General features: G+C 41.3%; 1 protein-coding gene across 13 annotated transcripts in view; it reads right to left on the reverse strand.

The window, feature by feature from the left end:
* SLIT2 (slit guidance ligand 2) overlaps positions 1-22,393 on the reverse strand; it is a 266,328-nt gene extending 243,935 nt beyond the window's left edge. For 3 of the 13 annotated variants that reach the window (XM_080371341.1, XM_080371340.1, XM_080371335.1), the window contains exons 1-3: positions 20,048-20,833; positions 18,134-18,205; positions 16,849-16,920 (exon numbers count right to left, since the gene is read on the reverse strand). In XM_080371341.1, coding sequence (XP_080227467.1) covers positions 16,849-16,920; positions 18,134-18,205; positions 20,048-20,223 — 320 coding nt within the window. In that variant the 5' untranslated portion in view covers positions 20,224-20,833. Of the gene's footprint in view, positions 1-16,848; positions 16,921-18,133; positions 18,206-20,047 lie in introns of all 13 variants that reach the window. The other 10 variants (XM_080371344.1, XM_080371345.1, XM_080371343.1 and 7 more) reach the window with 8 other exon arrangements.
* Between the last annotated feature and the right edge of the window lie 785 nt (positions 22,394-23,178).

Consider the following 23,178-nt stretch of genomic DNA (forward strand, 5'->3'; position numbering starts at 1 on the left):
GTGAATCAATCACTAAGTCAGGACTCTCTCCTTCATAAACAACCAGAGAACTAAAAATACGAGGTCAGTGTAACTTCAATTCCCCACCAGCTCTGTGTTCCTCTTAGCATAACAAAGCAGATGAATCTTTTCATGGTCACAAAATGTCTAAGGGAACATGTATCAAAAGCATACACTTAGTTAAGTAATGAGGTAATGTATCTAAAGATCCTTTATAACCTATTTAAGTAAAAAAACAAAAAGGAACCTGTTACAGAAACCCTCATCAAATAAAAGGCAGAAAAATCAAAAAGTCCCAATTTATTTTTGGCATTACAGAGGTTTTCTTGCCTATGTTTTTTTTTTCTCTTATAGTTGCAAAGGTACATCAGAAGGAAGTTAAATAAAAAAAAAAAAAAACACACACCATACAAACAGCTGTAAATAAGACAGTACAAAAGAAAAATTGTGACTGGAATCTGGAAGGAGCCTATTTGTCTATGGAAGTTTCTCACTGAACATGCTGACCAGAGTCAAAACTGCTTAGTTTAAGGTGACAAGTTCAAAGTCCACCCTATTATAGCCATAGGCAACTGAGCAAGATAAATATATTGCATCTTCATGATCTTTTTTTAAACATACAATGCAGATCATTCTTTCTAATGTGTAGAAGTAACTGCCGTAGAGCGTACAGTCAAGAGTTCAAGCTCAAAACAAGTTTTTGGTTGTTTTTAAGCAACGCACCACACATGCCATCTGCCATTCAAGCAAAGCAACATACTGAAAATACTGTTTTGTCCCATCATCCTTATCCCAAGTCCCAGTTTCTAATGCAGTGCTTCTCAATATAATAATTCAAGACATTCCTGTAGACCAGACTGCACAGTATTTTGTGAAATTTATTTTATCCTTTACAGTGGTTACATTACATACATCAGTAGACTGCTAATAAGACATGCCAGAAGGTGAAAAAAAGCTATTGGACAGCAGTTTTGCAAAGTTAAATTTTAGAATTTTATAAAGCTTCAGAATTTCTAGCTTGTTAGTCTTAGGGGTGAATTCAAACGAATAAGACTGTTTAGCCTTTCAGGGCTCATTTTTCATAAACAGTGTTCCCTCTAAAGGTCTTTCCAATTTAAAGGTTTTTCCATAAATCCCACTTAGATACACAGACACTCAAGATCCAGTTTTAGTTTTACATACCTCTATGGTTTAGTACACTTAGTTATTGCTTCCTTAAAGCTCAATGTGACTACTGATGAAAGCAAAATAATCCAAGAAATATTCTTATGTACGCACAGCTTTGCTCCCACATCTCAAACCATAAGCAAACAGTCAGCTTTTTGAAATCTAGATATCCATAATTCTCCAGTTTTAATGTCAGGTTCCTTTTTGTTAGTCAAGCACCAAGAATCCTAATTTTAAGCAAAAGACATTTAAATCACACGTTTAGAAGATCAAAAGAATTTACAGTAAAAGAAAGAGATCCTAAAAAGGATGGACTACAGTAATAGGATAAATGATATGAGTGAAGATGCAGTTTAATAAGAAATAGGAAAAAAAATGTTTAATCCAGCAATGAGAAATCTGAATTGTGATCTTAAAAGACATTTCAAAACCAGTAGAAAGAAAGTTTTCAATATAAAAGAAAGAGCTATAAAGAAGTTAATGACTAGTGCAAAACACCTGGTTTGAACATTGCTTAAAAAGAAAACCTTACCTACATAAAAACAAGAAAGTGATAGATTTCAGTGTTTGTGGACCTACTGCATTTTCAAAAGAAGGTCATTTAAAAACAGACATTTTCTTACCTTTAATAAACTTATGTATAGAAGTATATACTAAGACCACAAATCTGAAGCAGTAGGAAGAAAATTGTTTCAAAGTTACATTTGTGATCAGAAGAGAATAATTTAAACATGGAATCCTTAGACATCAAATCTTAATAAATGGTTAAATAAAAAGAGAAAGAAAATTGATACATCCCTTTCCTTTGCTAAATAAATTTTTCATACTTAAAGAGTAAGCGTGCAGGGTAAAGACTTTGGGAAGTTAGTCTCTAGTCAGAAGCTACTCAAGACCAAAATTTCTGTTGGTATTTAAGGACTCTGTTAGGTTCAGATGCTAGACAATAATGGTGAGCTGTAACTGCAGGGGGAATGAAATAACTTAGTATCTGTATTTTTGTAGAAGTCCTGTATAATACAAGGAAAGACACTATAGTACAATGACAACTGACAAAGTTCTTCAGGCAGACTGCCTTTCACTAAATGCAACAGGCTTACATGGGCACACTTACCGTCCCTTTACAATATTTCACAGGCAAAATACTTGTGATAGTACCTAAACTTTGCATACAAGCAGTTAACTCCTTAGCTCAGGAGTTTCTGTAACACCTGTAGCTCACATGGCCCACACAATTGAGTATACTGTTAACATACTGATGCATGTGCTGCTGTACAGACTTTAAAATCAAAGTTATAGACAATAAATGAAGTTCATGAATTGACTTAATAACTAGCACTACCCTCATGACTCAACAGTTTCTACTAAGCCATCTCAGCACTTAGAATTAGTGTTTCAACCTACATTGTTACTTGCGTTTCACAAAATTAAAACATTTGTTCTTTGAGCACTAAGGGAATTGAGGGAATGCACAAGTTAAATTGCTGATCTTTCATGAATCCTGTATTTTGTAGCATCTACTTTGAATAATTTCATCCCACTCATTGGAGTTTTTTAGAACTAAGATTTCTCTACCAAATATCTGGCCATTCCTTATCACCCGTGCCTAAGAATATCAACCCTTACTAATTTTCACAGAGGCAATAATAGGAAATATGTCCTTTATCATACTTCAGAAAGAGGCTTCATCTACGCTTTACATCTAACAAATCATAACAGATGCTTTCAAAGGGGTCAATTTGTTATTCCTCAGTTTCCTACACGATTTTATGAAATGGACTTCACTGAAATTATATTTTTCAAGATTATAACAGTTCTGTTTTTTAAAAAAATGCTATGAAATCACACAAGATTGTGAAAAAGGATGCAGGACAAATCTGGAATACACAGACTAATGTCACAGCACACAGTTTTCAGTTCAACAGTCACTATGAAGAGTTTTCAATCTTTGAGACAGCCACACAAGGAGTCCAGAAAAGACAATCTTTTTAAAAATGCCACTAGTATACAAGGTTCTCCAATATTTCTACTTTTTCAGGTGATCTCATGCTTAATTTTGTCTGAAACAGCATTACTTATCCAGAACATACAGACATAACAGGAACAATAAGGCATGATCTCCTTTCTCCCCAGAGCTGAAACTTGAGGTAAGCAGAGATGGATCACAGAATCCGTAACTATAGATTTCAAAGAAGGAAAGCTACTGTAGAGTAAAAACCACCAGAAAAATTCCTCCACATTTTCTTTCAATGTGTGTTGACACAGCTACCTAGCAGGCAGTGTTTTCCCTGGGACATCAGAAATTTCAGTTGCGTCAACTGAGCTGCTCTCCCAGAGCTGGCATGAAGTTCAAATTGAAGCAATGAGGAAACAGTGATGAGATGTTCCATACTGCTACTGTTCAGTTTCCCCACTGAGATAGAAATATTTGTTTCTCTCAAACAAAGGTAGAGATTAGTGGTACAACAGAAAAAGTACTGGAGAATCTCTTCTAACATTGCAATACCTTGGACTGTTAAGTTCCTTGGTAGTGGCCAGAAATAAATGGATGGGGGTCCAACATCACATAATTCTTTCATTTTAACAAACCTGAGGCACAGTTGCAGATAAAATAGATGTAGCTTTTTTCTGTTACTGAATGTGTCTTTAGGAAGAGATTGGGCAAACTGACAGACTGGTACAGGTAAATTCTTGAGCTCTTCACGATTAATTTAATCAAAGTCCATATACTACCTGAAGTACACAAAGTATTTAAAATACTTCAGCTTAAAGCTCCCAGAGCTCTGTCTTCTAAACACAGTAAAGACTAGAAAAGCATCTTTGAAGGGACACGATGGAAGGAATAATCAGAAGGATCAATTTAAGGACAAAGAAGGAAAATCTTTGGCAGACAGGCAGGTGAAAATACTTTTTAAAGAAAGATCAATACCAACAGGCAGATAAAAAGTAGGTACAGACAAGCAATAGGTTACTGTGAAGCAGACAACAGTAAGGTAAGCAAAAAAAATTGGCTTTGAGTTTCTGGTTCTAGAGAACAAGCTAGCTTTGCCAAAATGGGCGCATGTCTGGGTTTTACTAGTCTTCTGCATGCAGCCAGAGGATATGTAGAGGATGACATGAGTTAGAGGTAAACGGTGGAGAGAGCACATTACACTCCCAGGGACAGTTATCCTTAACCCACTGAAGCCTGGCCATGCCACCCATTCATTCTGATGTCTGTCCCAAGTTTTCATGCCACAGTAACTGTGATTCAGTATCAATCATGCATGGCAGAAGAAGGGAGAAGGAAAAACCCAGCTTCATTACACTGTCTATAATGTAATGATCTGCAATTGCTATAATTCACAAGCTGATCTATATGTCCCAGGCTTGTTACAGCCTTCACTGTAACTTGCTTCTGATCCCATTGTAATCAACTACATACAGAGAAGCTGCATGAGACTCACAGCCTCTCTTGGCAGCTGAGTTGTTCCAGTGCTTGACTGTCCTCACTGTGAAGAAGTTTTGCACTTATAACCAGTATCCAGTCATAACCTCTCATTTCAATTTATGGTTGTCTCATCACAGCAATGACCCTGGCTTGAACTTTTTGATAACCACCTCACAGGTACTGGAAGGCTGCAATTTTGTCCCCCAAAGTAATCTCTTTCAGTGGGTTTTAGTTCAAGTTGATGCAATTCTAGCCATAGCCCCCCTAAAATAACAGAAGTCCTCAAAAATAACTTGAGAACTGACTGAAGTTAAGAGCTGTGCCAAGTAAATTATAAATCAGCTGCAGTCTTTAATTAGAAACAGCCTATCCCATTGGGTGCATAGAGACTGAGTGCCTTCCAACACTCTATATACAAAGCACAGATGCATCTTATTCTACCACTTTAGGAAGGACAGAACACTTCCAACTCACACAAAGTTAACAATAGCAGAAGTTATTATTTTTCATTCTTCCTTCAAAGTTAGCTGAAAGAAGTAAATACACTATCTGCACACAGTAACACACAGTACTGTATAGCTTAGAAATCATACTCTTCAAAGGAGCACATCTACACTTACTGTTTGTCAGCAAAGACATTACTATCAAACCCATCTAAAAATACCATGTAATATCTTTTCACTGAAGTTCATTTGAAAAATATTCATAAACATTAAAGATACACATTTTTTCATTAAATTTAATTCTAAATGAAAGGACATGTCACTGAAACCATTGTGTGTTCATGTAACAGCACTTTCTACTCATGACGAATAAGCCCACCATGCTCCTCAAGTAGTTCCAATAGGTTACAGCGATATGCATCTGCTGGGAAGGTCTAGTATCAATTCAGGCTTTATGAGCTCTGGAAGTACAGAATAAACCTACAAAATTATCCAAGTATCTTAAAACAAAAAAACAGTACACAGAACCCAAATCATCTCCATGGACTGGTTTAACCATTAAGTCCTAAAAACCTGACCCTAGATATACAGGGTCAGAATAATAGACATCAGAATAAATGATGCCTATGTCCTCACCAGAGAATTTTTACATAAAAGCTCAACATAGGGTTACGTCTGCAAAGGCAGCAAGCCTTATAGCAACACATTTTTTGTAGGGAAGTAACATCTGCCAGAGGCAGAGAACATTTGCATCCATGCCATCCATGTGTCCAAGCCACAATCTATGGAACTTCAACACATCTGGCAACTGCTGACTGTGAATGTGAATTGCATGAACATGTCATCAAGTGAGAAGGCAGCCCAAGAACTAAGAGCTAAGCAAAAGACCGTGCCAGTTTTTCCATTAAGAATTCTCTGCAAAGACCTTCTCATCTCTAGTCAAAATATTCATAATCTTATTAAACCTAGCAATATCAAGTTTACTGACCACATGAATAAAAATTGGAATCTGAAAAGTTCAGGGCTCATCTGACAGCATTTGGGTGCCTAAGTCAAAATTTTCCTGAAGTCAAGAATCATTTAATGAAGGCTCCATTTTCTAGGCTAAATAGTGACTAGCTAAGAAAGATACCTAAGTTATTTTCAATTTAATCTCAAATACTGATTAGGTATTTGGTTTAGTACAACAATTTTCTGAAAGGAAGCAGAACAGACACTACTGCAAACTCAGTTTCTTGTGTAGGTAGTGGCAAAAGTTACTTTGCAAACTATAGTACTACATTGTACTAGATACTACTTGAACCCTAACATATTTTCCGTTCTCCATTTTCTTTTCACACAGGGTTGATGGCAAGTCCACCATTACCACATTCCTCCCCTACCCCAAACAATTCTCCATACATTATGCAGAACGCTATTTTGCACAGAGAATTGGGCATCTATACTCACTTTGCCTCTTTTAAGAATTTTTCCAATATAAGCAGAGCTAGGACAGGCTCTTTGTTTAGTTGAGTTGTGGCTTTTTTTCTTAGCACAAAAACAACAACAAAAAAAAGGCTGTTGTTTCCTGGAAAATTCTGTATTCCTTACTGTTTCAACAGCAAGGATAATTTTATAAATAGCTTGTCATTACTCTCACTAATTCTGCCTATGGCACTAAAAAAAAAAAAGTGTAAGAGCAGCAAAAGCCAGGTGACTACAGGTTGGACAGACTCACCTCAATGCCTGGGAAGGTAACAGAGCAAAACAGAAGCTATTTCTAGACACAGGAAGGACAAGATGATGACTGGGAGTAGTCAGCATGGATTTACAACTGAGAAAATCATGCCTGACCGGGCTTATAGCCTCCTACAGTGAATAAGGAATTGGCAGATGAGAAGGCAGCAGTGGATTGTGTTTGTGCTGACTTCCATAAAGCTCCTGACACTGTCACTCATAACAGTTGTCCTCATAGACAAACTGATAAAGTACAGGCTACATAAGCAGACAGTGGAGTGGACCGAACGTTTTCTGAAGTTCAAAGGGCTGTAATCAATGGCACAAAGTCCAGCTGTAGAACAGTCACTAGTGGTGTACCCCAGGGGTCAGTACTGGAGCCACTGCTGTTCAACATCTTCGTCCACACCCTGAAAGATGGGAGAGAGTGCACTCTCAGCATGTTTGAAGATGGTACAAAACTGGAAGGAATGACTGATGCACCAGGTGTGCGCACTGCCAGTTGGAGGAACCTGGGCAGGCTTGCAGAACTGGTCAAAAAGGAACTCCATGAATCTCAACAAAAGGAGAGTGCAAAGTCTTGCACCTGGGGAGGAATAACTCCATGCACCAGCACACACTGGAGAACAACCAGCTGGAAATCAGCTTTACAGGGAAAAGCCTGGGGTCCTGGTAAACAAGAAATTAAACTGTAGCCAGCAATGTACCCTTGCAGCAAAGGCCAACAGCATCCTAAGCTGTATTAGGAAAAGTGTTGTCAGGTGGTCAAGGCAGATGATTCTTCCCCTCTACTCAGTACTAGTGAGACATCTGGACAGCAGTGCCCATTGCTGGACTCCCCACTACAAGAGAGACACGGACATACTGAAGCAAGTCCAGAGAAGGGCCATGAAGATGATTAAGCAGACAGATTGAAGCACCTGTCACAGCAAGAGATTCTGAAAGAGCTGGACTGTTTTGCCTAGGGAGGAGAAGGCTCAGAGGGACCTCAATGTGTATAAATACATCATGTGTATAAATAAGTAATGCACTTCCTTCCCAAGTAAGGAAGACTGAACCAGACTCTTCTCAGGCATGCACAGTGAAAGGGCAAAAAGCAATGGACACAATTCAAAATACAGGAAATTACATTTAAGCATTAAAAAGTCTAAGACAACATAAAAGTAAAAAATAAAAAAGTCTTTGACTATGAGGGTGGTCAAACAGTGGAACAGGTTGCTCAGAGATTCTCCATTGTTGCAGACATTCAAAACCTGACTGGGAACAGCCCTCAGCCACCTGCTCTGATCAACATTGCATTAGTCAGTGGCACGGGTCTAGAGAATCCACAGAGGTTTCTTGAAACCTCCACAATCCTGTGAAGCTAATTCACTGGATTTTATTCTATAAAGTATACCACAAAGAAGGAAACAGAAGTAATAAAAGCTCCATAAAGTAACATAGAATCAAATGTCAGATGAAGCAAGGATGATCTGTGACACTACCTGGGACAACTTCCAAGGGAAAATAAAAGGCAAAGAATGAGGGGAGGGGAAGTTGATCTATTAGATGGAATTTAGCTAGAGTTTGATCAGATTGTTTAGAAAGGCAAGAAAGGCCTGCAGATAGTCTAGATAGGTTTGCAACTGTCTTTCTAGCACTGATCTACCACAGTAAGTCAGCCTCACTTAAGCATTTTTCTGTAGCACCTGTACAGGCATCCTGCCAAATTAAAGTCTGAAAGGCTGGTGTGTCTCAAAAAAATACTGGAGACTTTGCCACATTTTTTTGATTATTAGTCTAGACTAATATTGAAAACAAACCGGCATGATGCACTACATACTACAAAGGAAAATAAAACATTTCTTCTGATGAAGTTTCAATCAGACTCTTCAGAGTAAATGAGATAATATAACAGTATGAGTCACTGAAGTGGCAGCCATGCAGCCAGATCTCTCATACATTTTGGAGTTTAACTGTAAAATTCCAGATAGAAGCATGGCTTCTGCAGTTAAAATGAGGAGCATCTTAGATGTTCTTTTAAAATATGCTATCTTAAAATGTAACGACAACTCAATTTTCACCTGTGGCTATCTAACATTAAATCTGTGTTTTTTTTAAAAAAAAAAATATTAAACTGGCTTTTCAACAGATATATATGATTTTTACAAGGTAAAACTGAAATGTATAGCTAAGTTTAATATCAGTGTTCTACAGCACCAATTTAAAATAGCTTCCAAACACAAAATGCTATTTGAAACAAAAACATTGACACAACAGTTCTATAGAATCAGACTTGGTTTCAACATTTTGCAACAGTGCAAATTACCCATTTCAGGAGGAAGCAAGAAAGAACAGCATCCAGCAAACAATGTCACAAAGGATGAGCACAAAACAGATGTGGGAAAAATAAACAGCCTTCCTGCCCTGGAATTTGTAAAAAGGTCTGCAAAGAGCAAACAGGACTTCTCACTGCAATTTGACTTCTAGACCTATAAAAGGAGTCCCATGAGAAAAGACACTCAGATGAATAAAATACACTAAAAATAATAGCAACATTCACAAGGTTTTTAAAAGAACATTGCTCTCGGACTTAAAAGTTTTACCAAACATTCTGTAGTATTCTGCAATCAAAATATAGCCATAATCTGCTTTTTAAAATTCCCTTAGAACACTACGTCTTTCTAAATACTGTCTTCAAAGACATCCTTTGTCTACTTCTGATTTAACAGGCATTTATAGAGAAGATATTTGAAGTTGCTTTGACAAAAGTCTGTTAATACAAAATAATTGCTGCAGTTTTGGGTTTTTTTTAAACTATAAATACCAGTACAGTGCCACAGTACAATTCATATAAGATGGTCTCACATTCCTTTGTTAAGTGATTAGCACCGCAGGCTTCATGGTCTCCTCCTTGTTCTAAAACAAGGAATGTGCTATGCATTGCACTTAAACTATGTAGGATTAGCTAAGAGAAGGATTTTTCACATGTGATTAACAAGGAGTAACTGTTCAGCCCCTTTAGGGCTGTTCAAAAACATGTTCTCTACCTGAACTCTTCCACTACCTATCACACATGTGTGAAAGTATTAACCCTTCAAATGCTCATCTATTCAGACCAAAGCCAGACAGGTGATTAAATATCAATGCTTGAGGGGCAGAAAATCAAAACATCAAGTAGCCTTAAAAAACAAGCACATGCACTAGTACCTAAGGTTGTAGGCAGTCCAACCTACACCTTCATGGCTGCATAGCCAGAAACTGTTCTGAATGTGCCCCAACTGAAAAATTAATTCTCAGGCTTCAGTAATGAACTTGCACATCAAATGAACACCAAGATCCAGCAAGAAAAGAAACTGGAGACTAACTTCTAGTTAAAAAGCTAAGAAACCATGCTAAGACCTCAGTACAACTTCCACAATACATAATACAAGGTCTTACCACTAAAAAAGCTCCTTTCATTAAGACTACCTATAGTCAAGCACAACAAGATGTTTATTTGCTGCTTTTTTAGCTACGATAGTGAAGCAAATGATTCCTAGAACTCCTGACTCCACTGCTAATGTTGCATTTTTCACCAGGGGTTCTAAACTTCTGCATTAGCCTTTAAACTTCACATCTAAGTCTCTGTAAATTGGGGGTGGGAACAACAGATTTTGTTTCAGTTAAAGCTGCAAAACTACATCATAAAAATAGGCAACATTTAGCATTTCTTCCAGATTTTTCCATTTTTCCCCTGCTCTTGAACTTTGATCGCATAGCTCTTCAGAAGTGAAACCTAGGGCTTTTAACACCTTTTCTGCAATTGAAAGGGCTACATTCTGTCGGAGATTCAAAACCCAGAAGGAAGTTCAGACAAACTAATTATCCTGGAATTAATTTATTGACACAGCTCACATTTAAAGAATCATCAAAAATCCTGCTATTCCTCTTTTTAAAGAGTTACTTTTTTCCTACTTGGAATTTACATTTTATGGATAGAGATAGTCAAATAATTGAAATAAAACTGCAATCTCATGCCACACCAATACATAACAAAAAGTTAGCACATAGGTTTACTTAAATCTCTGGAAAGCATGTTTAATCCCATCAGCGATACAGTAAGTCTGCACCCTAAGAAAGAACATACACATAGTACAGTGTGGCCCTTTCCTAGACTAGACAAAAGGAGCAGTACTATTTCATGTAGTCTATTTTGAAACAACTGCTAATTCCCTTTGATAAATGCCCAGGCCTGGTGAGCAATATTGTCCCAGACAAGCTGTATTTGTTTTCATCAGAGATGGAACATTTTATTTCTTAGTCCATGCTGCTATGCATACCTTTCTAAGATGAGATGCTCTGTAAAGCACCATATATTCCTAGATCATGGTAACTCATAAGTGAGGTTTGGTTTTATAATTTCAGAACTCACTAATATAGCATAATAGTTTACCACATGTATCAGACTAGGTTAGAGCCCAAACAGATAAAGCTAACCATGTATTATGTACAATACAACTAAACCACACTTCATTCTACTAAATCCTATTTAATATCTTTGACGAAGATCGACTCCTATATAGAGGTTATAATTAAGCCCTTGCTGCAGAAGCTGCAGTTTCACATGTAGATTTATATCCAGAAAGGAAATCCATATAGTACTTGTTTACTACGTTGAAAAAAACTTTTCCTTGAAACTATGTAGTTGAAACATACTTTTCCTTCTGTGCTGTGACACATGTAAATTTCAAGTTGTTCACACACAGCATGCACAACATTTTAGTATCTTTCAGTACTACTCAGTCAAACACTTGTAAGTATGCTAAGTAAAAGCTCTATTCATCTTAAGTTTTAGGAACTTGTTTTAATGTACTTGTGGAGATGGAGCCCCAATAAATACCAAGTACCGGCAATCCTTCAGTTTGTTATTTTAGAAGTGCATTGTAAAAATGTAAAAAATGCATGAACTGTAATAAAACATTTAATTCTTGAAATATTTTCTTCTCCATCATTCAGTAATACATTGTAAGAAACATGAAAATACAACATAGTAGCTTTCAGTTTCAAGTACCAACTTGATGTTCAACCCTTACAGCATTCTTTTCTTGAACTCAAGATTTCAGCCTATGTACAGCATGTAGCTCAGGGGGGCTGTTTTTTTGGGATGTATTGAGGGAGGACATTCAATGTTTAGCTCAGATACTAACTTAGAAGTTGCAGTTGTTCTAGAGTCTGTGAAAGTAACATTTTACCTCCATGCTAGTTTCCAGCAAAAATAGGTTTCATAGGGTTTGGGTTTTGGTGGGTTTTGTTTTGGGGATTTTTTGTTATATTTTTTTTAAGTCTGCATAGATATCTCTTTGGAACTATTAAGATAATAAACAAACATGTTAGATATAAATTCCATTAATTCAAGTATCAAAAGTGTAGGGGTTTGGCCTGGAAACTTATTAGGCCACACAAGTAACTTTTTTCACAAGAGTAATCAGTGGGACTACTCATGCAAACCACGTTATTCACATGGTAAATGTCTGCAGAATCAGACTCCAAATTAGCATTTTAGGGGCATACTACTGCCTCAATGGATTATTCACAAATACAGGAAGAAAAATGTGGGTAGTTTTCGAACGATTGCTGTAAACTCTTCTTATCCTGACATCTTTTGGATGTTTAGTGTAGCCTTAGAATGAGGATACCTGGCATCTCAACCACTAGACATAGAATATTAGGAAAAATTACGATTAAAAACAATGTTTCTGTCAGCAAAAAAAAAATATTTCCTAAATGAAAAAGTAACTGCTCTGCTACATAAACAAGTGAAGAGTATATTTAGCCTTCAAAACCTGACTCCATTGTATTTCTGGAATACAAAGAACTGTAAGGAAGTTTTAGGCTTAAGTAGCTTATAATAGAACTGTTTCAACAGTCTATAGCAGCTGTCTTCAACCAAATTTTATGCTTCCCTCCAGATGACAATAGCTCGCAAAAACAATGGGAGACAGAACAGTAGGCACAACACCACAGAAGAAGGTGGTCTCAGGGATAACAGCCAACTACTCTGTTTAAAAGTAATTTTTAAATGTGTGTCTAGTAATAGTGTGAGTTTTCAGAAAGAGATTTTCAGTTATCTTCATCTTGTTTTCTTAAGACACTATTTCAAACTATTGTCAACATCACACCCAAGATACCAGCTTCATAAAGAAAGAAGAAGCAAATGTTTAATATCACATTCTCATTAGGAATCATTTTAAAAGGTTTTGTCTCCCATAGAAAACAGTGGCCTCTGGAAATTCCCAAATGTGGAAATTCCCCTTTTGACCCTTTCTCCCTTCCTGCCACGAAGTATACTGAAACCCACCACTGATACATGACTGATCTATGTAAGAGGTTCAGACAATAGGTCACATCCCAATCTTTCACGGTACCTACCATGTACTGAACAGGCATATACACTTCAGTGGCCCTACACATAGGAACATGGGCTCATCATACAGGTTACTAGTTAATATAGAAAGTCTTGCAGATGTTAAATACAGGACAGATAAGACCATAACTAATCCAAGAATTTTTGACAGTGCTTCAAGATGTACACAAGGGTACAAGTTGTTCCATTGACTGAAAAATGGGCTGTACATATTGAAGTTTAAGGAGGCTTGTTTCAGCAGACAGTATCCACAACACAGCAGACCATGTGATTCAGCCATTGAAGATACAGGCTGAAAAGAAAGCCATGTTCATGGCAGACTTACTAGCTCAGGCAGTATTGTACCAAATTGCTTTGGTCCAGAGCTAGTATCCCCTTAAGAGCTGAGCCTTCAAACGAGACTGCGGGAGACTAACTACACAAACACTGCAGCGCATACCCACGTTTAACTGGAAGTATCCAGCTAAAAGGCTTATAGCAAAATCACCTTCAGATTCACCAGGGACTCTCCAGGAACTAAAGTTTCCACAAACCTAAAACGTATCTTAAAGTTGTTAGTTTCCAACTTGTTTTCCCTCCAAGTTCTTATGTAGTAGGTGCTACTATACGATCATTTATTTCTAACTGAACACTTCTACTTTAAAATTACAGCAGGGCTGCTGTAGCAACAATCACTTGTTACAGGAGTATTTATTGTGGCTTTTGGTTTCCACTGCATTTCTACAGTTACACTGGTGTGATACAAATTCCCATTATAGGGCATATTAGGTCTAAATAGCTCCATGTACATGCTACTACATGTATCTAGTGTACTAAGATTTGTTGTTGCTTTACTAAAGCATAGGAAAAACATTTCTATCCAGAGGTACACATAGCTTTATCAAATCTTATCTTAAGCAGCTCCCTTCTGAAGAAAAGGTTGAGAGTTTCTTCTCTCAGAGATCAATTTTGCAAGGTGCTTCAGGTCTTCACTTCCGTTAGAGGGAGCTGAGGATATTCAGCATTTTGCATGAACAGATGTACAAATAAGTATTCACAAGTAACTCACTGATCAACCAAACAGTTTCTTGGAAAACAGTAACTGGTCTAAAAAAATTCTGTAACTGAAATTCTAGTTCAAAACCAAAAATCCCAAAAGCACTACTTATCCTAGAGAGAAGTTTTGGGTTGTTGTTCCTCCCCCCCTCCTCAAAAAAAAAAAAAAAAAAAACAAAAAAAAAAAAAACCAAAACTACTGTGAAAAGATGTTCTTCACTTTCTTTAAAGAGAGTACTGAACTACAGGGAACACTTTTTAAAATTCAGCCTGCAGCTGAATTTTAGCTGAACTAGCACAAGATATTTCAACATAAGATATATTACATGTAAACAATCTTACAAACAAAATAGACTTAATTTAAGTTACAGTAAGGTTCATTTACACCTTCCATTGGCACACTAAAGAACTGCATCAGGTATTCTTTGAAAGTAGCTTGGCACATTACACTTACAGTAGAAATGTGACATCCTACACTTACACACTGAAAAAAAGCTTAAAAAGCTTTAAAGTGCTTGCTGTTTAATGTATAAAAGAAAATACTTGAAGGAAGCATTCACAAGTTTCCTGAGAAATCATTTTGAATTTCAGAATCCCAAGGAGATGAATTGGCTGTCAGATAACAATGCGCCTTCATCAGATGGACTTGGCAGTTGTAAACAAGAGGAATTTTCTCAGCTTTTCCTCACAAATATGAAATATTTGCTCTTAGCCAACAGCTGGGGCGGTTTAAAGACATCCTGCATATCTATTCAAATTACAAGTCACCCACACACCTAACACTACTGAATTCCAGCAAATTAAAGAAACCCTAACAAGTACCAGAGCAGATGCAAAATAATTCTGAAGGCAAAACAGAAACTAACTTTATAGGTCTAAATAACTAAACTTTCAAATGTCATAGTTTGCCTGCTGAAGGGTGAACAAAAATAGCCCGCAAAAGTAGCCACAATTATCAGAGTTTCTCTTCATAACTAGTACCTTATGTACCTGGAAAACATCTATTGTTTTCCAAAGATTTTAGATTTATCAAAAGACAACCAAATAAATAAAAAAAAACCACAGAAAAGGCAATGGCAAAATGTGAACACACCAGACAAGTAATGTTTATTAATGTTTCATGTATGTGTACTTAATTTTGCAGTATGAAGTACACTGCTGTTTAATTTTTTAGCTATACCCTATAAATCAAATTTAGGAATGTGTATATATTATTCCAATATATCCCTCAGCAGGAGAAGCTGTACTAAATCCCTATACTTTGTAAAAAGTTTAAAACACGTTGTAAAAAAACATTGCATTAAGGATTTTAACACAACTTTCAAAAAATCTAGCTATGCATTTCTGGGAGTAATCAATCTCATTAAAAATTACTCAAAAAAGGTTGCACTACACAGTAATATATTTTTTTTTAGGTCAAAAAGTTACTTTGGTTTATTTGAAAAAAATGAGGTAACTATCTCAAGTACATGATATTTCAACTATTATGGAAATAATCATAATCACACTGGTGGTTACCAAGTCTCTTGAATAGCTTTGTATGACCAAATCAACCATAATGGTTTGTGGGTTTTTTTTTCATTTTAAACACACAGCAGCTGTGGATACAGAGCTCCACTATAACAACACAAACAGAATGCTTAGGCCAATGCTGCTTTTCAATGGAATAAAGTAGAAATACTTTCAGGAAGCTAAAGAAGCAGCAAATGAAAAACTATACAAGACCTCAGATGCATGCTTAAAGAAAAGATGATATAATGAAACTGCAGCAACTAAGATGCCTAATAATGAAGACACTGCTCTAAACCTCTGCATGAACACACATCAATACGGTGGCATTCTTAGACCTTCCTAGCTCCAAACTATATCCTTCCATTAGCATCTTGCATTTAAGAAGTCAGACGTCCCAAGTTGTACAATACATTTTCAAAAAAATGCGGCAAAATAAGAAGGCACATACTGAAAATTAAGCAACTATTACAAAGAGCTAAACCACTTTGGGAAATACAAATTTTCTATGCCCTACTGCAACCAGGCAGGTGTTTGCACTTCACCAGACAAGATCCCCTCACCCCCACTCCACCCTCTCTCCCCACAGTACTCAATCCTTTTTTTAAGGTCCAAATCCAATTATTTTTTGAAAGCTAACAATTCATATTTTTTCTAAGCCTTTGTAAAAGCTTTAATCGTATAAAAACTGGAGCAGAATTCAATCATTGCTTTCATACTACGTAACAAGACAACACTGTACCTAGTAGTTACCTCCATTAAGATACTATATAAAACATCCAACATCTCCAAGATTAACTTCTAACACTATACCTCAGAGAACAGGCTTTTCTAGGCATATTCGTGTTTGAAAAAAGTCCTTGTATTTTCAAAGGAGAAATATTTGATAGCATTCAAGCTATTTCCTACATGATAACTGCAGTTTACACTTCAAATCTATACTGCTCAGGAAAGCTTCCCCCCCGCCCCCCCCCCCCCCCCCCCCAACTCCCCATACATACTCCTTGAGAATTTCTTGTTTCTCTTGTGTCTCAATAAGGACAGATGTCCCAAGTTTAAAAAAAAAATAAAAAAATCAGAGGCTGAGTACCTTAACAGAAACTGATTTGAAAAAAAAAATAATTCATAGAATTAATAGAATGTAATTAAGAGTTAAAAATACTTACAGCCTCTCCAGTTCTTTTAAATCCTGGAATGCTCCTCTCTCGATAGTGCTAATCTTGTTCTCCATGAGCTGACTGCAATAGAGAAGTTTTTATAGAAAAATTTTAATAGCTCTAAGATAACTTGTTGCATTCACAGTAGTCATCTAAAGGCAACCACACCCTCATCAAGACAGTACAACATTTATTCTAGAGTGACATACACTTTAATCTTCTGGACCCCCGTCATCAACACTTTACATGGGCTCATGTACTCAAAAAGGGGAAAAATAATCCTTGGTAAAAGAAAAAGGAATAGATATTACATTCGCTCATTTACTTTAAGAGTCTCAAGTTAGAAAGTTACACATATGCAAATGTGCTGTGCACACACACACACATCATTGCTCTTTAGCAAGTTATAAGACTCTAGCTGAACAGTATGAAGGTGCTACTAAGCTCACATGAGAACAACAAAACAAATATTTAACTATGGCATTGGGAAAAAACATCAGTGAAAGATTGCACAGAGATTATAACTGTAACAGTAATTTTGTAAAAAAACTAAGAATTACTATAACACGATATTCTGTTTCAGACAGAAACAGAAAAGAATTTTATACAACTACTTGCTCAAATTAAATAGCCTTAACAAATACGCTAAGTAAATACTGCAGTATTTTAAACCTGATATTAGATTCCACACACACAAAAAAGCCACCAAAACCCCACAGAATTTTAAAAGCTTCATAATACTAGAAACAAAAGTATTTACAAAAATATACCCAAACCAAATCATTACTTCCTCAAATTCACTGCTGAAGTGTTTCCTTTATGCCCAGAAACTGTAGAAAAAGAATAACCATCACCTGAGACTTGCTTCTAAATTCACTAAAGGTGTAACTTTTTCTTAATGAATTCTCTTATACTTCAGGCTGAGAGTACCCATTTTCAGTGTGAACTATAAATTTCCTAACCTTATATTGAAGTCATTCCAACAGTTACTCAACAAATTTTAGCAACTTTTAGTTGTAAGATACATGCAAAATTAAATTCTCAAGTTCTCATAACCTTAAGGAAAGATTAAAAAAATTAAACAAATTATATTTAACACAATTGCTAACTTATTTATATCAGCATATAACACATGGGGGAAGGACGGTAAGTTCAGATGCAGTAGCACAATAGTTAAAAAGTGATAACCCATCCAGCTGATAAACCAAAAGATAACTAGTTCAATGCTTTTTATAACAAGCTGTAGCATCAGTCCTAAAAGCTATCAGTGATAGAAAGAGAAAAAAAAACTTACAGAACTCGAAGGTGCCTTAGACCAGCAAAGTCAGTCTTGGTGATTCTTGTGATGTTATTTCCATTAAGATCCCTAAGAAGAATAATTTATAAGCAGCAAAATTAAAACGTTCAAAAGTTACTTTTAAATTGCTTTGTTTTCATGGGCACAGCACTTTCAGAAATTAGGAGATGTAAATGAACCCAACAAACAACTCCTACAACTAACACTGAGTTCCTGAACTCCAAGAGACTGAACGAAGGTTTATCTTGAAAGTAGTAGTTTCAAACTTTGTAATAAGAGACCCTTACAAAGTCAGTTCTGCCTGCCATTATAAAGCTCACATTTATCTTTAATATAGAACAGCCAAAACCTGTCTGAACATGGTTATAACTCCATCTAGAAAACCAGTAAAGCTACTATATCTATATATATGTGCTGCGTTATTTGTTCGACTGTTACAAAAACAAAGTGACTGCAATTGAGACAACTTTCACCATTTTTAAGCAACTTTCAACTTCCATAGTACTGCCACAAAGGCAGAATAGGTCTTAACTTCCTATAGCAAACATTAGCTTTCCGAGAAGCGTAAGACTGTTGGAGTGTAAGTGATGGGAAGCACGGTTTTATGAAAACTAAACCCTTCACTTGCTGCCCAGGAAGCTTCACTGACTGCAGAATGCAAAGCACATTCAGAAGTGACGGAAAACTGTATTTAGGCCCTGGCATTTCTATTCATACTTCAGCACTACTTTCTCTTCTTGAGTTATATGGTCCTTTTTCATCACATTTTGGGGTCAAGACAAACTTCTCTCAATTCCAATCACTACAAATAAAACCAGACTTTACCATTCCTGAGGTAAGCCATTAGGAAGCGGTATTACACAGAAACTATCTTAACAATTACAGCTCGTTTGCAACCTACTTCGGGGGGGGGGGGGGGGGGGGGGGGGGATAAAAATTTTTTTTTTTTTTTCTGCGAGTGTTAATACCACATGTGGCCAAAACACCACTGTATGGAAACCGCACAAGCCTCATTAGAAACACATCCCTGATACTCTTCCTGAGTGGCATTCATCACTCGAGATGTGTGTTCACACACCAATATTTAAATGACTTAGAGTAAGAAATAAACTGTTCACCTCTGCCACTCCCGAGACCCCACCGAAGGGCAGCCCGACACGATAAATCACCGACCACATGCTTGCTCTCTCTTAAGGCTAGAAAATGCCCCAGCCGGAGGGCACAGAACGGTCCCAAAAAGCGGATGGCAGGGGGGGAGGGGGGCAAAGATCATAGTTCAGGCACAACTTAGCGCCGTGCGAGCGGGGAAGAGGCTGAAGCACCCCCGCGCCCTCGCCCACAGGCGGATGCGTGCCCGCTCCGCGGCAGAGCCCCGCCGGGCTCCGGCCCCACGCCCGGGCGCAGCGCAGCGCGCCCCGCCGCCCCCCGCGCCCGCCCCGGGGCCTGCCTGCGCCCGCGGAGCGCCGCGGCCCGCCGCCTCCCCAGCGCCTCGGGAAGGAGCTGCGGTAGCGAAGTTTGCCGGGAAATGGGCGCCGGCGGGGGATGGCGGGGAGGGGAGGGGGGGGGGAAGGCCGCTCCGCTGTCGCCTCGGGGCGCCCCCCGGGCCGCGGCGGTGCCCGCCCCGCCGCCCCCGCTCCCCGAGGCGGCGGGAACCGCGCTCCTCACCGCGCCTTCCCGGGATGAAAGGCAGCGGCTTGGAAACGGCGTTCACCTCTCCCGTGTCTCCGCGCATCGCCGCGAAACGGGAACCGCCGGCAGCAGGGGAAGGGAACGGACCCCCGCCCCCCAAAGGGCGTCGGGACCCCAAACCGGGCCGGCTCCGGGGGCCGCCTGTGCCCCGCCCGCCGGCGGGAGCCCTGACAGGAGACGGGGGCCGGGGGTGCTCGCCGCCGCCCCGGTCGGGTTACTTACAGTCTCTCGGTGTTGCGGGGGATGTTCCTCGGGACGCCGCGCAGCGCCAGCCCGTGACAGTCCACGGTGCTCCCCGAGCAGGAGCACTGCGCCGGGCACGGCTGCGGCACCACCGCGCCCGCCATGGCCAGCAGCAGCCCCAGGAACAGGGTGAGCTTTCCCCAGCCGCACATCATCACCGCCCGCTGCCGCCCGGCCGGGCCCGCCGGCCTCGGCCCCGGGGAGGCGCGGGGCGCGCCGCCCTCCTCCTCGCCGCGGGGAGCGCTCGGGCAACTTTCAGGGTGCGGAGAAAGAGAAGTCCTGTCTATCCAAAGCCAAGCCAAGCAAACAACCCCGGCAAAGTGAGGTGGGTGGCACCTCTCCGCGACTGAAGACAACTTCGGCTGGGAAGGGGGCTGGGCCCAGGCCCTCCCTCGCTAGCCCGTCGGGTGGCGGGGAGAGGCAGCACTCAGGTCTCGTCTTCACACGCGCCCGGCGAAGGCGAAGCAAACCCACGGGCTCCGGCTGCGGCGGAGTTGGGCTAGCTCCTGATCTTCCTCCTCGCCCCTTCCGAAGCCGTGACTGCCCTCGGCGCCCTCGGTCAGGGGCCGCGAAGCCCCGTCCGCCCACGCAGCGCCACAGCCGCTCCCACGCGCGTCCCCCGCCGCGGGCCGCTCACAGCCCCACGGGGGGCGGCGGCGGGGCTGACACCGCGCACACACCGCCCTGCCGGAGGCGCCTCAGCAAATCATACCCCTCTCGCAGGCATTCATCAAACTGTCTCACGGAAGGAGGAGGGAGGGGAAGAAAAAAAAAAAAAAAAAAAAAAAAGTCAAACACACAAGATGATGTTGGGCTTGGCTTTCCACCCCCCGCGCCCCCTCCTGCTGTAAGCTCCCAAGCCAAGTTTAGCAGGAAAGGGCTGGTCTTAGAGCACGATAATAATAAGCAGCCGAGAAGTGATTCGTTGCCCTGCTGCAAGGGAGTTCATCCACGACCTCCTTCTCCTCGGTGACAGATCACAGCTATAGATCCTCCTGTGATCCCGGGAGCACGGCGAGACGGACCAGATAACGAGCGGTGTGCGGCGAGGGAGGGGCGGGGTGTGTGTGTGTGGTATTCTGCTCCCCGTGGTCTCCCGGATACCGTGGCTTTGCTGCGGCAAAGGCACCTGATGGGAAAGGTAGGAACTGTTCAGTCCTTCCAGGTGAGGCCAGTTCAGCAGCTCCTGGGGTTGCTGCAGGAAAGGGAGCAACTTTCCTCCTCTCCTGGCGCCCGCCGAGGCACAGCGCCTCGGCAAGGGTTTGCGCCCCTTCCCCCGGTCCGGCCGGTGCACCTGAGCTCTCGGTGCTGGTGCCGAACAGCCCCGGCCCTCGGTTCGCTGGCGGCGGCGCTCCCCCGGCGGAGAGGGCGCGGGAGGGAGGACGGAGGAGGACGGAGGGGGACGGGGCGGGGAACGGGCAGCGGGGGAACGGAGGCCACGCGCCGTCTCCTTCCCTCGCACCCCGAGTCTCTCCGCTTGAACAATAGGATGGCACCGCCGCACGCAGGCCGGGCTCCGCTCCCCTCCCCGCCGCAAGGTGCCTGCCGCCGCCCGCGAACAGTGCTCCCCGAGAGCGGCCGCCGGCACCTGGCCCGGAGCCCCCCACGCGGCCGCACGGCGCCCGCCGCCCCTCGCCTGGTCCGGCGCGGCGCCCCCTCGCCCCGCTCCCACGGAGCCGGGAGCGCCCCACGCGCCGCCCTATATAGGGCCACGGGGCCGCGCCTCCCCGGCCCCGCCCGCAGCGCCCCGCGCCGCGCTCACTGGCTGCGGCGCCGCCCGGCCCGGCCCCGGCCCGGCCACCGCGGGGGCGGGGGACTGCGCGGCCACGCCGACAATGAATGAAAGTTGGGGGAGCGCGGAGGCGGCGGCGGCGCCGCGGGAGGCAGCTCTCCCCGCCACCCCCCCTGCCGGGGGGCGCGGCGGAGCTCCCCTCTCCATCCCCGGCCGCACGGAGCGCGGAGTTGCGGCGCGGACTTTCTCCCGCAGCCGTGGCCTGCGGGTGTCCGGCGCCCCGCGAGGGAGCGCAGGGAGCGGGGCCGGGGGCCGCCGCCGCGCTGCTGCGGGTCCTGCCGGCGCGGGGGGGCGCGAAGGGTCGCCCGCTGCGCTTGTAAATATCATCTGTGCAGCGGTCGCTACGGCGGGAGAACGGGGGGTCTCTCGGCGTTCTTTTTAGTGTGAAACACCAGAATCTCTCATAAATTATTTTCCCACATACAACAAAATGGGCAAGTGTTATTCCCTGCGTTAAAATATGTCGAGTAGCGGCATTAACGCTGCTGTGCTCGTTCAGGAAACACCTTCCATCTAAAAACATTGTATTCTAAATACACACAATGTTCCTGATAAATTTTCCTGAAGTGCTGTTTACTGTCAGTGCATCCTCAGCATCCTTAGGAAAAAACCTAAGTGCATCGGGCTCTTTCCAAAGCCTTAGCTGGTTTTAGTTTTCCTTTGCCTGCAAATTCAGTTCCCTGCGGTTTATAACAGCTCTTGAGACCCCAGCGATAGGTGAAAGTGATTTGTCTTTCATAGATGGCAACCCCCAGTAGGGATGACTAAGCCTTCAGCAAGGTGTAGTTTGGAAATGCTCAAGGGAGTCCATAGTTTCTTCCATATGGCTGGGTCCAGCTGAGTCTCTTCATCCCTGGGGTCCCTGCTGCACAATCCCCGCAAGAGGTTTACTGCCTCTTTTTGCCCGTTACCAAGAGGACAGATTCTGTTCTCAGAAACGCTACTCTAGATCCGAGTTAATCTGCTAAAGTGGAAGCCAGCAAAGTTACTCCTGACTTCTCTTACTGTAGAATGTGAGCCAAAATAAAAACTGCTAAAAATACCTACAAAAGCCTTCCATTTTTTGATCCTTTTGTTTAGACAACACCCAGCAAATATGATTATTGCACTATTTTCAAATGCTGATAATGGCATCTCAGGTCTTACAGAGATGCAGAGATACTCTGGGTTTTTAGATTGATGCAGGAAGGAGAATACAGTGACTGTAAGGGGAATACATCAACTTACATGTATAAATGCTTTTCACTCTTTTCTCCCATTTGATTGTTTCAGGTCTTTACAAAGGATTTAGAAAGGATTTTGCAAGTTTCTAACAAGC

This window comes from Falco punctatus, assembly GCF_963210335.1.
Source record: "Falco punctatus genome assembly, chromosome: 1".
NCBI classification, from domain to species: domain Eukaryota; kingdom Metazoa; phylum Chordata; class Aves; order Falconiformes; family Falconidae; genus Falco; species Falco punctatus.